Source organism: Prionailurus viverrinus, chromosome B1 (assembly GCF_022837055.1).
Source record: "Prionailurus viverrinus isolate Anna chromosome B1, UM_Priviv_1.0, whole genome shotgun sequence".
In the NCBI taxonomy this organism is placed as follows: domain Eukaryota; kingdom Metazoa; phylum Chordata; class Mammalia; order Carnivora; family Felidae; genus Prionailurus; species Prionailurus viverrinus.
The window spans coordinates 144256452-144272917 of record NC_062564.1 but is presented as its reverse complement, the minus strand read 5'-3'; the positions used below and the strand labels follow the sequence as shown (position 1 = coordinate 144272917).

The following is a 16466-nucleotide window of genomic DNA, read 5'->3' as shown; positions in this document are numbered from 1 at the left end:
GCTTTGAGCATCAATAAGAGGCCTGTGAAATATATTTACCATACTTATATACATTTATGTACTTATAACTGCCTAATCTGTATGTGAGGGTCACACAAATGTACATTTACATACTTACATGTGTGAAATATACAATATGTTGATAATATTTTATATGATAACATAATTGCACATATTATAGATTTTATAACATATAAATGCACTTAAGCACAAGTATAATTATGTGATATATATATGATAATTATGTGATATATATATATAAATGTGATGTGTGTGTATACACACACATATATATTCCTCTTGCCAAAGATGATATATAATCCTTGTTTATATATATATATATATATATAATCCTTATATATGTATATATATGTATGTATATATATATGTAAATATGTATATATATGTATATATATATATGTAATCCTTGTTTGCTGTTATAATAACTCAGTTCTGTCATAATATTTTTAGTGGCAGAACTCAGAACTTTTTTTTTTCATTTTGATCTGTCCCCTTTTGGTTCTATTCATTTTGTTGATGAATATTTAGTTCAACTTTGGGCAAAGTTGACTATACTCTTTTAGCTGCATTAACTAAAGATAGATGATCCCCCTGACCACAGCTGAGTCCTCTGAGAACCCCTGTCATTCAAAACCCTGGAATGTATCTTCTTCCTTTATTCTTACATCCCATATCATCTATTTTATCAATATAATTTCAACTAAAAGAGAGGAGGGAATATATTTTACTATATCTATTTCATAAATATGTAATACATATATTTCACATATGTATGTCATATATACATAAATATTCTCTTTTTACTCCCATAAGGTCTATGTATATTGTACATACACATTCATATGTTACATGAACACAGGTGCTTTACACACATTCCAGCATCTGCTGCTGGATTGTCCACTCTATTCATTACTCTTGGCTTCATTCTGTCTGCTACACAGATGGGTCCCGGGTTTTTAATAGAAGGGATGAGCAGCACAAGGCTTTGTTGAGCTTGAGCTGAGCTGGGCTGGACTCAGGCAGAGAACAAATGGGAATTAGATCTAGGTATTTCTGATGCTGTGAAACTACCTTCCAAAGTCCCACATCTATCGTGGCCAATTACCAACATGAGATTTTGAGTACCAGAAGGATATATGTCCGAGTGTGAGATTGTAAATTTGTGTATGGTAGTGGTTGTGGGCAGGACTGTACAATTTTTGTTTTCCAATCTAATGAAGGTTTACTCATCTTTTGTGTTTTTTTTTTAAAGTTCCTTGAGAAGATGTACATCAGGAAGGAATGTTAATGTGAGTGTAATAAGACGTCTATAAAATAACTCAAGCATAGAAGAATCTTGGGAGGATGATTAGACCAATTTTATTTACTACATACTTGGCTATTTCTCTACCTCATTTTTAAACCTTAAATACAATTTATGAGTGTTCCGTGGTTGTACAACTTTGACTTGGCAATGTTCATAATTTCATACCTAATACAAACATTTCACAATGGCTCTCTGCTTCTGTTAATCAGTATCTTATGTATCATATCAACTGTGAGATCAATATTCACATATAGTCTTCTCATATTTTTGTGGCATTGTCAATATAACATAGTTATATCAGCTATTTGTAAAAAAATGTATAAAACCATAATAAAAGCAGAATTACTCTATTGCATTTTCCAATAGTATTATTTTCCTTGGTTTTGAGTGAACACCTCCTTTATTCTTTCTTTAGAATATTATTTTCTTTAATTTTGAACTAAAGACTAAGACATGTTAGTCTTGATAATAAATGTCATAAGTCATAAAGTTTAATGGTGACTCAAGATGATATATATTTCTATTTTTTAATTTTAAAATGTTTATTTATTTTGAGAGAGAGAGAGAGAGACAGCGCGCACATGCATGAAGGAGGGGAAGCGGGAGAGGGAGAGAATCCCAAGCAGGCTCTTCACTGCCAGTGCAGAGCCCAGCATGGGGCTTGATCTCACAAACTGTGAAATTATGACTTGAGCAAAAATCTAGAGTTGGATGCTTAACCGATTGAACCACCCAGCCGCCCCTCAGAATGATATAGATTTTTAAGTTAATTTTCCAAAAATTATTTTTTGTTAAAAATGTTAATGCTCCTGTTAGGAAAATCAGAAAAAGTAAACTAACAAAAATAATATTGAAAATGTGACTAATTCCTATAGAGTCAACAATAACCACTCTTAACTCATTGGAACATAGCCTTCTAGATCTTTCTCTATGAAACCCACGGTGTAAAATTTAATCAAAAAGGGAATTTATTAAAAGCATATTGAGTCCCAAAGTTTTGTGAGTTACTGAATCTGTCTTCAAATATAAAGTTTTTGGGTGATGACCTTTCATCCTTAGGGACTGTCCTGATTTCATCTCAATCATCTGTATGTTGTACTGACTACATAGCAATTGTGCCATAAAATGAGTCTTTGCCATGCCCTCTGTGAGGCCAGAGTTTAGGGTGACGGAGTACATGATAGAAGCATGAACCCCACAGTGTCAGCCCACTCCTGTAAAATTAGTTACTTAGTGAGAACCAGTGTTGGGTAGAATTCCATGGCGGTGAATAAACATTCATTACATCTATCAGTGTTGGTGTGGGCAGAGGTTTGTTAAACAGGAAAACAAATCCAAATCAGAAAACGTAGCTATTCCAGTTAGGCCACTTTTCTCAGACTTCCTGGATGTTTTCAACTCATCACACATGCCCACATGTATGGTAGCCCACAAGAGCAACAGAAGGACAGCTGCTCCTCCCGCACGCCCAGTGGAGGAGGTATCCGGTTCGATGAGACAGGCCGGGGCAGGATTTGGGCAATCAGTGCTGGGATCTGACAGTCAGGTGCTGAGTAAGAAGTGGTGTTGGCAGTGGTGGTCTGGAGAGAATCTACTTCTTTTTCTGGCCCACTGCTCCTGGCTTTGTTACATTCATGCCTAATTTATATCAGGCATTCAGGTTTAGTTTTAATTGCCGGACAACTAAATATTCAACAGGAGCAGAAGCCAGATCAGCCTTGGTGAGGGGAAAGTCCAAGTTGCTGAAACCCACGTATAGTCTGCATTTCTGCCTCTATGCCCACATTGTTCATGAGATCACCAGGCAACGCTGGAGTGCCTGGGAAAGAAGTGGGCTGACATCCAAAGCCAGGTAAACCTTTTCACCTGATTATTGAGCACTTCCTCTACAGTGGAGACCTTTGGTGGGTATTCACGAAGAACCAAATATCCTCATACTCCGGAGGATCCATTCTGAGAGATCCCCTGAATACCTCTTCTCCCAAGCATCTTTGTCACCATCAGCCTTGCATCTGTGATCCTTCCGAGTCTGGCTGCTGAGCTAGCTCCTCAGCTACTGACTAGTATAGGTGACATGTGCACCTCAGGCCATTTCTCCTTTCAGACAATGTGGTCAACTGGATGAAATCCTAAGAATTCGCCCTACTGGAAAATTCTCCCCAGTTGTTCTTCAGGGCCAGCCTTGAGTTGGGCTTTAGTGTTGTGGCGTCCACTTGTGGCTGCTGTGATCGTATTGTGCAGGTTGTCAGTTCAGAGACCTGATCTCAGAGACCATCCCTAGTCAGATGTGTAGGCTGAGGAAGAGTGGCCGTGTGAGAGGACTGGGCACTCCATGCAATTTGTTGTGTCTTCAATTTTTGCTCAAGCCCAATCCCATACAGAAAACTTCCACGTGATCGTGAGAAGCAATATAATTTGGTAATTAAACATGTGGACTTTGGAGCCAGAGGGCCTGGGTTCACGCCAAGCTCTGCTACTTATGAGCTCGATGACTAGAGGGCAAACTGCTCATCCTCTCTCCGTGTCAGTTTTCTCAGCTAACGTAGGGATAATAGCAGTAATAACAGAACTGCCTCCCAGAATTTTGGTGAAGATCAAAGGAAATGCTACGTGTAAAGTGCTCATAAGAGAGCCTGGCACAGTGTGTGCACACACTAAATACTAGCTGACTTTATGGATTGGTGGATCAGATGACCCCGAGTTTATAACGGGCACCAGTCGCTTGGTTACCTAATGGCTCATGATCAGGCCCCCATATTTATCAGTGCAAGCAACAAACCAAGATCGGTGTCTCTAAAGGAGAACAGTTATATGCCACAGAGTTCAGGGCCAGGCTGCAAAATCCTGGGGGCCTGTGCTCCGCTTCGCCTTTCTGGACGTGACAAAGCTCCATTCTGCAGCCTTATCTGCCACAGGTGTTTCAAGCACATTGGATTCATTGGATCAGAGGCCAGAGCTTCCTGGACCAGCTACAAGTCTTCTCTTGCTGCAGGCTGCACTCAAAGCTGGCAACCTCTCAGATTACTGAAGAAAGGAGCTGAAACAGCACATCTAAATCTGGCCTTCAATATCCAAAGAGAAGGCTAGTACACCATTATATTTTATTTCCAACACCCAGATATAATAGATGTAAATAACTTCAAGAGCATAGATACTAACGAAAGTTTGTTAACAACTAGAAAGTGATACGTCTTTGAGTTTTTATTACCTTTGTGGTTAATGTAATTTATTATTTAAAAAGGTTTTTTAGTTTATTTATTTTGAGAGAGAGAGATAGTGCAAGCGGGCTCTGCACCATCAGCACAGAGCCCGATGTGAAGCTCGAACTCATGAACCATGAGACCATGAACTGAGCCTAAATCAAGAGTCGGAGGCTTAACTGACTGAGCCACCCAGGCACCCTGTGAATGCAATTTATTTAACTGTAAGTATATTTAAGTTTTAATAATGACTACATTTACCAACCAGCTCACTAAATTCCTGAGAATTTATTAATTGACTTTTGTGATCTGGTACAAAGAGTCTCTAGCACATTACTGATGGGAGAATTCAGGGGTATGAAAGATGTTAGGGGTGGAGAATGAAGAGAATCAGCTATTTCCACAAAGGTCATTACAGAGGCTTCATGCGAGGTGGGAAAAGCCTCACACACAGGGGAGTAGGGAGAATCTGACAAGGAAGTCTGTGTTAGCTTGCGTCTGCCAAGGAGCAGATGGCAAAATGGGATACGAAGTTAAAGAGATTTCCTGGGAGAGGAAGCAGGAGGACATGGGGAGAGCCTTTAGATGACAGTGCATGTGTGATGCCTGTGGAAGGAGAGAGGGAAGGAAGGGGGATTGGGGAAGGAAGAATCTTGAACTGCAACATAATTCAAATAACGGTTTGGCCAGGCCAATGGGGAGTCTTCAAGTCAAAGCTGCCAAAAGGCGGATTCTCACATCTTGCCAGAATGGGCCCAGCCTTGGTACTTCCGTGTGCTCTGTCATTGGTTTGGGAGCAGCCCCAGAGAGCATGGCCTCAGTGCAAGGGTCAGCAGCAGCCCAGTGTCAGTCAGTTATACTCTGTGCAGCAGGAGATCTGAGTGGTGTATTTCCATAGGCTCGGGGGTTTGGGGAACTAGAAGCCATCTGAATCTTCCTGTGTGTTCACATTTCAGCATTCAGGGTCTCACTCTTTCCCAAGCAATGTTCTATCTTCACAAAAGAGATCTGGCAAAGCTGTGAATTCAAATGGTATTTTAATTCAGCTCATTCAAAAGGTCCATTTCTCCCCCTCTTTCTCTCTCTAATAGATGCTAGACATGAAATTCCTTTACAAAGTCCTTTAAGGAGTTCCTGATTTGAGGGGGGGATCTGTGTTTGATTTTAAAATGTCCACAAATTATTTGATGCTTCTCCCTTCAACATGTGGTGTGTAACTCCTTTTCCCTGAGTGTGGGCTGTATCTACACTTGGTTTTTAGCAGGACAATGTGGGAGAAGTGATGATGGGTGATTTCTAATACTAAATCATAAGACATTGTGGCTTCCTCCTTATTCTCACTTGGATCCTTTGCTCTGGGAGAGACTAGCTGTTATGTTGTGAGGACACCCATCCTACCTATAGAAAGGCCCCCATGGAAAGGAATGGAAGCCTTCTGCAAACAGCCATGTGAATAAGCCATCTTGGAAGTGGATCCTCCAGCCCCATGAAGACTTCAGATGATACTGGAAGCCCGACTGGCATCCTGACTGCAGCCACATAACAGATTCTGAGCCTCAACCACCCAACTAAGGTGCTTCTGAATTCCTGACCCATAAACACTACTCTGATGATTCTTGTGTTAAGCCATTACATTTAGGGATTATTCGTTATGTGGCAATAGATGAACAATATAGATTAAAATTTTTTAATTAATTTGCTTAACGTTTATTTATCTTTGAGAGAAAGAGACAGAGCATGAGTTGGGGAGGGGTAGAAAGAGAGGGAGACACAGAATCCGAAGCGGGCTCCAGGCTTTGAGCTGTCAGCACAGAGCAATACACGGGGCTCGATCTCACAAACCGTGAGATCATGGACTGAGCCTAAGTCAGATGCTTAACTGACTGTGCCACCCAGACACCCCAGACCAATATAGAATTTTAATGCCTGGAAGTAGGATGCTGGAAGGGAGCAGGACTGGGCAGTAGGTTAAAGCAGGAAGAAGTTTGAGGACAGTGTTAATGAAAGATTAAAGAACTTGGAAGAAATTGGTAGCAGAAGCCTCATGGACTTTGAGGAGGCTGTGAGTGAAGGCTTGCAGGGAAATGAGGTTAAACACTTTGGAAATGGTGAGAAATGGTCTCCTTGTTATACAATAGCAGGCATTTTAGCCTCACTGTCACCCAAAGTAACATGGAAAGTAGAGACGGTACCTAATGAACTGGGTGATATAACTAAAGCGATTGTTCTACAGAGTGTTGAAGGTACTGAAGATACTGCTTCTTGCTGCTTACAGTAAAATGCAAGAGGAGGTAGATAAGCTGGAATAAGGACAGCTAAACAAAAAGGAACCAGGACTTTATGGTTTTGAAAAATTCCTAGCCTCTCAGATGACAAATGATGTTTAAATTTAGAAATGATTTGTAGCGAAGATCAAATCCAAAAGGACACATAAAAGGACATTTCCATGAAAACGGTATAAAGATGAATCCAAGGATGTAATTGTTAAAACTGTTAAGACCTCAGAAAGATCAAAGATGATGCTTTGTACCTCTCATTAAAAAAAAAAATATATTAGTTTTTATTTTATTTTGTATTTTAAAAGTTTATTTATTATTTGAGAGAGACAGAGACAGTGCAAGTGGGGGAGGGGCAGAGAGAGAGGGAAAGAGAGAGAATCCCAAGCAAGCTCTGAGCTGGTAGCACAGAGCCTGACGTGGGGCTCAAACTAATGAAACCGTGAGATCGTGACCTGAGCTGAATCTGAGAGATGGATGCTTAATCGACTGAGCCACCCAGATGCCCCATATTATTTTTTACTTTAGAGAAAGAGAGAGAGGGCTAGCATGAGCCGCGGAGAGGGGCAGAGGAAGAGAAAGAATCTCAAGGAGGCTCCATGCACAGTGTGGAGCCTGACACAGGGCTTGATCCCACAACCCTGGGATCATGACCTGAGCTGAAACCAATAGTTGGACGCTCAACTGACTGAGCCACCCAGGTGCCCCCGAGTAACTTTCAGTCAGACAAAAGACCTACTAAAAATTTTTAAAGTTGCCTCACAAATTCTTTCACTCAAACAATAGAACTTCCAAGAAACTGAAGGATGTTTTTCAGCCTAATCTCAAGGTAGAGAAGGGATTATCTTGAAGAGATCTGTGGGTTTGTGGTATGGACCCAGTAGGATGCATAGGAGACCTTCAAAGAGAGAAAGAGAGAGAGAGAGAGGAGAGAGAGAGAACTGGTGACACAACTTTCTAGATGACACATGTTAACAGACAACAATACTGACAGTGCCTTGGTCAGGTAGGTGGGTGGGATCAGGAAGTAGTTAAAAGTAATACTGAAAAGAGGTATAAAGAACAGGGGATAATGGTCACCCCAAACTTTTCCCTCACCATAGTTCTGCTTAGGTCTGTCCTTTACTAACCTACCTCACTCTCTCCCAAGCAGATAATGGTCAATTCTTTATTTTTTATTTTAGAGAGAGCGCAAGTGGGGGAGAAGGGCAAAGGGAGAGAGAGAGAGAGAGAAAGGGAGAGAGAGAGAGAGGGAGAGAGAATCTTAGGCAGTCTCCATACCCAGCGCAGAGTTCGATGTGGATCTCACTGCCGTGAGATCATGACCTAAGCCCAAATCAAGAATCCAACACTCAACCGACTGAGCCACCCAGGTGCCCTGATCATGGTCAGTTCTTAAAAAATTTTTGTTCTGGGGTGCCTGGGTGGTTCAGTTGGTTGGGTGTCCGATTTCAGCTCAAGTCAAGTCATAGGTTTGGTCCCTGCATTGGGCTCTGTGCTGACAGCTCAGAGCCTGGAGCCTGCTTCGGATTCTCTGTCTCCCTGTCTCTCTCTGCCCCTCCCCTGCTCTCTGTCTCTCAAAAACAAACATTTAAAAAATTTTTAAAAATTTCGTTCTGAACATTTGCCTCCAATAATTTGGTATTACATTCTAGTGCTTCATCAACACTGATATTCATTCGCTCATTCATTCATTCATTATTCATTCAAAAATTATATAGTTAGAGCCTCTACCTTGTAGAGCTTGAGGCACTCTATAGAACACTAGAAGAAAACCTATAAATTCCCTACCCTCATGAGCTTATACTCTAATGAGGGAAACACACCATTAAGGAGTAACCAAAGAAGATAGTACGGTCAGTGATGCACAATATGACCGCAATCAATGAGGGGTGACAGCAGCCCTGCTGACGGTGGTGCTGAGGGCATGGCTCTGAATAGAAAGGTTTGGAAAGATCTTTCTAAAGAATTTTGACCTACATTCTCTTCAGTAACAGTTTGCACCTGGTGGGAATGGGAGTCTCTCTCGCTCTCACTCTCGCTCTTTCTCCTTACTACAAATATATGAACTGTTTCCACTTGGTGAAGAGTTGGGTGTGTGGTATAGGCTGGCATGACAGATTGCAAGAATCAGAGATCGTGGCTACTACCTCTTTCTCTTTGTGTGTTCTAGACCCACTGCCCCTGCTCTGGATGTCCCTGACACCACCCTTAAGTGAGTTGTGTCTCCCGTCCTGATCCCCTTCCTCCTTCCCTTTCTTTTTAAACCTTCCAGAGCAGTTAACCTTATCCCTTGGTCTCCTTGCTACCTCAAGTGAGGTCCCGAGACCAGCAGGGCCAGTATCAACTGCAGCTTAGAAGAAAAGCAGAACCGCAGATCTACTGAACAGAAATCTGCATTTAGCAGATGCGAGTTTGAGAAGCCCTACCTCAGAGATATTATCCTCACATGTCTGGGAAAGGCCTTCCTCTGGTTATTTACTCATTCCCCTTTATTCCAATGCCCATTCCTATCATTTGTCCACCAAAGTGACTCTCTTTAGTCTGTTTACATAACTGACCTTAAATATGCATGTATTTTTGAAACGGTAGCGTTGAGTGTGTATATATTTTCAATTTACATAAATGTGAATGTACGAGAAACCTTATCATTTCTTACCTTTTGTCACCTTTATGTATTTATGATTTAGTTATGTTGTAATGTGTAGATCTAGTTCATTGGTCTAACTACTGCATAGGATTTCATAGGCATCCATTATCTTTAGCTATTTCCCCATGATGGGCGTCTAGGTGGCTTTGAACTTGGTCACCCCAAATAACACTGTGTGTCCCCTTATGGTCTTGTGCAAAATTTTCCCTGGGCCAGACATGTTCAGGGGTGGGATTACTGGGTCATGAGGTATATGCATACTTAATTTCAAAAAATTCTTCCAGATTGTTCTCCAGATCATTTCTACCTGTTTACTCTCTCACCAGCAACATCACATCTTCTAATATTTGGATGTAAAATGGTGTAATATCATTGTTTTAATTTGCATTTATCTGATTACCAGTGAATTTAAGTATTTCTGTATCTTTTTGCTAGCTATTTATTTGACCAAAAATTACTATGAGCGCCTTTTACGCTCCAGGCACCATGCTAGGCCCCAGGGAAAAGTATTCCCTATTCAGTTTACATTGGGTCTCATGTTTGTGTGTGTGTGTGTGTGTGTGTGTGTGAATTTGTCAAAGTTCATTGTATATCTACATATTAATCCCACGTATATCTACTGTTTTAGCAACACAAAAATCAGGGCACCTGGGTGGCTCAGTTGGTTAAACTTCCGATTCTTGGTTTCAGCTCAGGTCATGATCTCAGTTTTGTGGGTTTGAGCCCTGCTTCGGTCTCGCTGACAGTCTGGAGGCTGTTGGGATTCTCTCTCTCTCCCTCTCTGTCCCTCCTCCACTCATGGTCTGTCTCTCTCAAAAATAAATAAATAAACACAAAAATCTCCCCATCTGAATCTGTCTATTAACTTTGTCTATGGCATCCTTTGATGATTAGCAGCCTTCTTTTGATAAAGTCAAGATGTATCTTGGCCTCCTATATTATGCAATATCACAGTGACAGTCTCTTACATTTTGTTCTATTAGCTTTTAGTAATGTTTGTAGTTTTGTAGTAGTTTTACCATTTACAGTTAGTGCTTTATTCCATCTGGAGTCCACCATTTTATGGGGTACAAAGCAGTAATCTAACTTTGTTTCTTTCTATACAGTGAGCTGGATTCGCCCAACACAGATTTCCCTTTTCTCTAAAGGCTTCATCAGTTAGCATCAGAGATCTCAGGGTTGAATCTATTCTGGAACTAAGATGAGTCAGAGGTTTGCAAACATTTGCAGTTAGAAAATGTCTCTGTGAAATCTGAAACCGGGCAGCTCCAGTGTGACTGCTTTGCAGAAAGGTTTCACTTGTGGCTGTTATGTGGAGCAGCAAGAGCCAGGGGCTTGACAGCGGTGGACAGGTGCTGGTGGTGGTGAGGACATTTTCCTAAGGAGGGCTTGCAGAGCGGGCAACTACAAATTAAGAACGAGACTGAAATTCACCATAAATGTGTCACACATCCAAATTTGCACACTCACGTCTAAAATTTATGCTTCGAAATTCGGACATGGCTTAAGACCCCTCAGGATTCAGCATAGCTAGAATTTCAGAGCATGAGTCCTGGGAGGTCAGAATAGTGGGTTCAAATCACGGCTAAGTCACTCATTAGCTGTGTGACCCTGGGAAGCTTATTTCTTTCTGGGCATTGTATGAGATAATCCTTATAAAGCACTTAGCCTAGTGCCAGTATACATCAGGTATTCAATGAAAAAAGAGGATAAAAAGGCCTATTAGATAATAGACTTTGCATTCCACGAAATACAAAGAACAAACAAACTCTGGCCCTCAAGGAATCTATGATCTAGGATGAGATCACTACATCCTAGAGAAATTTGAGAAATTTGGAGGCAAAAGGTAGGAGAGAAATAGAAGTGTCTCTTAAGAACAGAACAAGGTCCAAGGGAAGTTGAGGATGAGAAAAACTACAAAATTAATTGTACCATAATAGAAAATCTCCTATTTCATGGAAGGAAGTGGCTTTTAGGAAATCTCTAGACCAATGAGTGAAGGTTCCAGCTGGGAGATTCCCAGTTTGGCCCGGGGTGGTCCTTGCGATTGTGTCATTGAGACCTTGCAAGGCTAAAGTGGGGTTGAATTTAATCTGGTAGACAGAGGAGATGGCCTGGTGGGAGCTGTACTTGAGGAGGATTAAGTCAGGAGTGGTTGCAGAGTGGGTCACAGCCAGACGGGAGGGAAGTGCAGACAGAACCAGCAAGTGGTTTGTAGTCTTCTGGACACTTAGGTGGGGCCTGAGTGTGGGTGAGGGCCCTGGGAATATCGGGGAAGGGAGCAGAACAGAGGCCCGGAACTGAAGAATCAACATGATCCAGGACGGGCAAGTCTCCCAATAGGTAATCTCTTCTGCCTGTGGCTGTTCCTTCAAATCTCAGCTGTACCTCCTTTCTCTCAGCTGATAACCTCATTCCTTGCCTCCTTTTACCCCAAAACGTTTCTTATGTTCATTCTTTTCTTTTTGAATGCCCGTGTCCTCTCCATTCGTCGGAGGCCAGCCCTTCCACTGGTGGCCCCGGAACCACTGCTTCCTCCTCCTTTTTGGGATTCCCATTAAGTATTTCCTCTCCTCACATCTTCAGTCGCTGTCATAGTAACCTTAAAACTGACACTGCCAGTTACTTTACCAGCAAAATGGGATTATTCAGGAATAGTAGAGAATTGCAACGGGAAACAAGCAAACACCAGCAAAACCAGACACTAGCATGGAGAAGAACAAAGGAGAGAAACACCCTTTTCTAGAGGGAGGGGGAAGTTGGGAGGGCTATTAATAACAAAAAGTCCATTGGCGTAAACTGGGAGGTCAAAGTATACTGGCTTCTCATTGGCTGAGTTGTGGCAGTCTCTCATTGGCTGGGCTGTTGCTGGGCAAAGAAACATTTCTTCCTCCTGTTGGGCTAGCGCAGTAGTAGCTAACTAGCTAACACAGTATCACCTTGCAAAGTACTTCTGTTCCTGTTGGGTCTGCAATTGACCACAGGTGGTAGGCCCCCAGAACTCCCCCTCCTGGTCTCCTGACTCTATTTAAAAGGAGGCTTCCTTTTATTAATTTTCAGTCTTCGCTGGTTATTTCCTGCATACAAACATGCCCAGGTAAGTCTCTCTTGGTCTGAAAGAACTTCCCTTGGACCTTGTTCTGTTCTTAAGAGACACTTCTATTTCTCTCCTACCTTTTGCCTCCAAATTTCTCAAGAGGAGGCTAACTCAGCGTTGGACTTCACGGCCTTCACATTCATTCCTCAGCCTTCCAAACTTGAATGCTTACTGTCACAAATACTGAAGAGTTACTGATGACCTTGTATATGTCAAATCCAACCATTTCTTATTAGTCCTGTCTCCTTTTAAATTCAGCTGAGTGACACCTCTTTACCCCCCTTCCCAACACCTTCTTGCACCGACTTTGGAAACAAGTCTCTCTGTTCTCTCTCTTCCCTAATTCTTCCTTCCCACCCTCTTCCCCTGGCCCAGAAAACAAAGCTGATTTTAATTGTTTTGTCTTCATCCTTCCACACAAGGAGGGAGGACTCTTTTCTTGCATGAAGTTAAAGAAAAAAAAAAAAATTACATGTAAGTATACACATATGTCTGAATACACATAAATATTAACATATATAAGTATAAATAAATATGAATGGTCTTTAAAACTCTATCACTGACTTCCTTATATATCGGACATTTTTAAGTTATTTAAAAAATATCATCCATATCTATAGCTATCTGTTTATATTCAATTTAATAGAATAGTGATCAATTGGAAAATTGGCACTACATTATGGCCCTGAAAATATATCATAAAGACGTACTTGCAACAGAAATAGCAACAGGGAGGCAGATTTCCAGTCTTCTTGGAATTTTGCCAAAGGCTGAAGTGCACTCTTGATTTCCCTTTGTAACATTAATCTCTACCGCGGATTTTACTGCCACCTCTCTGTGAGGAATTTCCAGTATCTCTTATTAGACTACATGCCCCCAGTTCCAGTTTCCCTCTATTGCCTCAAACTCAACACATCCCAGCGGAACGCATCATCTTCCACCCCTGTTTCTATCGAATTTGCCTTCCTTTTTTGTTTCTGTCCTCCTAGGCTCAAAGGACTTCTATATAGAGGCAACACTCTTCAGTTGTGTGTGATAAACATGTACAGTCAGTGCAGTGAGCATGATTTTAGAATATGTAGCCATAGACTTTTAAGAAGTGTGGTAGTGAGTGGAGTAGTGCTTTTTTTTTAAAGCAGCAACACAAAAATCAGTCAACATTTAAGTTTCGAAAAGCCAAAAGGAAGGCCAAATAAATAATGTTCTTTTAAAATGCTGCATGAGAAGTCTGATACCAATGTAAAAATAATTCTGATGGGTGGAAAGAATTACGTCACTAATTGGTTATATTTTTCATAAATAGCAATTGATGACAACAATAAACCGTCTAATTATTGGAAATGAATAAGGGGGCTTGCTTTCTATGATTTTACAGATCTTCTGGGATTTCATTTGCAAGCACATTTTATAAAGACACTTAGACCAATGAAGTGGGAACTGAAGTTCTCAGTGAGGAAATAAAAAGAAAATCTTCAAGAATTTTCATTCTGTTTATAAAAATCATTCACTCGATTGGTTTTAGAGTTAGTAAAATTCAAGGACATCCTATGACATCAAGTTTTACTTTGACAAAAGTAGAATAATTCTAAAATTTTCTACAAAATTCTGACTATTAAAAAAACCAGCTCTATAATAATCTTAAGATTTAAGAACCAGTTAGCAAGACAGAGTCCATGAGAATGTTATTTTATATAGTGACATTATTTTCTTAAAAATTTAGCTCTGATACCACTTTTCAGTATTTTCAACTCGATTTTTTTTCATCTTAAAGCTGCCTGAATCGAGATGTATGGGTAGTTTTAAACTTTAGAAGTCTTTAAAAAGTTCACCATTGACTTCCTAATTAGCCTAAGACATGAAACCTATTTGACAAAAAAGTAGCATCTACATTGTGCTAAAAAATGCAGATCGAACTTGTATAAAGAAGATGACATTAAGCTCTAGACTGAGAATACATTGAGCTTTTGATTCATTCACTCAGCCTGTAGTTTTTTAAAAAAATGTTTTATTTATGTATGTATTTATGTATTTGTGTGTGTGTGTGTGAGAGAGAAAGCATGGGTGAGAGGGAGAGAGCACGAGAGCACAAGCTGGGGAGGGCATAAGGGAGAGAGAGAGAATTTCAAGCAGGCTCCATGTACAGCTCAGAGTCCGATGCGGGGCTTGATCCCACGATCCCAGTATCATGACCTGAGCAGAAATCAAGAGTCAGATGCTCAAGCGACCGAGCCACCCAGGCGCCATCCCCCCCCCCCCCCCACCAACCTGTACTTCTTGAGGGCCTATTCTAGGCATTTTCTAGGTGCCAGGAATTCAGCGAGAACATAGGACGGTAAACCCTTCTCTCGTGTAGTTTACATTCTGAAGATAAGGAAGCAAATCAAGTAGAACGAATCCGTCAGTTTTACATTGTATTAGAAGTGATGCCCTAAATGCTAGGGAGAAAAATAAACCGAAGAATGGTATGGGGTGAAGGGGGTTGTAATTAAAATTAGGATTATCAGGGAAGGGCTCATAGGGCAGATTGCCCTTGTGCAACAACCTGTAGAGGGTGAGGGAGAAAGGACAGATATCTGGACGGATGTCTGCAGACTACTCCACTCATCTTTCAGGGCCCAAAACAAGCTCCCCAAGTCCCCTTGCTTATTAAAATCGTGACCTACCAATCTGGAGTGGTTCGCCTTGGTCTTTAGTTTCTCCCTGTGCTCCATGCACTGGGGCCATTTTCAGATCACACCTGAGAAGCTCCTGAGATGGTTGCAAACCAACAAGGACTCTCTTTCATGAGATAGAGAGCAAGTGGAGGGTCCTGGGCTCAGAGGATGCTTTAAAGAATCATTCCGACCAATGCTTTGAAAGTAGCCTGTAGAGCCTTCAGGGTGGAAGCAGGGAGAGCAGAGGGAGGTGACTGCAGTAATCCAAGGTGAGATGATGGTGGCAGACCAGGGTGTCTGCAGAGAAGCAGAACTCTCTCTTAACATAGTATTTTGAAGAAAGAGTGGTGGTTTGCTACTTCCTGCCTTCTGAGAGAGGGGAAGAAGGAAAGCCGAGGACTCAAAGTTGTTGGTGTTCCAGCAATGGGAAAGGATGTGGTTGCCACTCTCCACTCCGCCCCCCACCCCATGAGGTAGGCGGGGCAAGCGGATTTGGGGAGGAAGACAGGGGGTCAGACTTGAGTGAGTTGGGTTTGAAATGTCTGTTAGCATCCGGGAAGAGAGGCCCGGTCTCCACCCTTCCCCCACCCCCCTTCCTTTGGGATTGTAGGAGTCGTGACCCTAAGGAGGCACCAGCCCTCTAGTAACTCCTTCAGGGGTTGCTGTGTGCCTCAACATGGGACATATTTGAAGGATTTGTTTTACCAGAGGGAGCCATTTTACTAATTATTCCCAGGCGGATATTTGCCAGCTGTGGCTTTAGCAGTTGGGTGTAGAAATGAGGTTCATGGGAAAGGCTCCCGCTGCAGATACAAGCGTGGGAATTATCAGCTTGAAGCTGGTGTGCAAAGCCATCAGATCAACAGAGGAGTGAATTGAGGAGGCAATCTGTGTAATTCTGATCTCACATGGATGTGGGTTTGTGAGGATCAAATTAAACATATACATTACCTGGCACACAGCGTTTAACAAAGAGGGTTGCTATTTTTATTAATAAACGCTGCTGTAGGAGCTTGTCCCTGGGCAACATCCAGTCCAGACAAGAGGGCACGCATTTTGCAACAACCACACACCCTAAAAAGAGGTCGAGGAAGAAACAACGACTGGATGTGGTTGAGAAGACTGGCATTGATAGATGGACGGGTCTCAGTCCAATCCTTTCATGGTACCGGCGGGTGGCGGAGGCTTGCGGAGGCTAGGCGCAGCTGAGTGGCGGCCGAATGGAGCTTCCACAGGGTTTCCCCGCCCGCCGCCCGCTGTGC

At 41.9% G+C, this 16466-nt stretch overlaps 1 protein-coding gene and 1 long non-coding RNA gene across 3 annotated transcripts in view; one reads left to right on the top strand and one right to left on the bottom strand.

The window, feature by feature from the left end:
- The window catches only part of FAM47E (family with sequence similarity 47 member E), a 36433-nt gene extending 34810 nt beyond the window's left edge, over window positions 1-1623 (top strand). For both annotated transcript variants that reach the window (XM_047856280.1, XM_047856279.1), the window contains one exon: window positions 1274-1623. In XM_047856280.1, the coding sequence (XP_047712236.1) occupies window positions 1274-1309 (36 nt within the window). In that variant the 3' untranslated portion in view covers window positions 1310-1623. The remainder of the gene's footprint in view (window positions 1-1273) is intronic.
- Window positions 1624-4755: 3132 nt separating this feature from the next.
- Window positions 4756-15618, bottom strand: LOC125164706 (uncharacterized). The gene is made up of 3 exons (XR_007151861.1): window positions 15214-15618; window positions 14816-14911; window positions 4756-5544 (listed from the first exon to the last, which is right to left on the bottom strand). It is a non-coding gene; the product is annotated as an uncharacterized LOC125164706 (long non-coding RNA).
- Window positions 15619-16466: the final 848 nt, after the last annotated feature.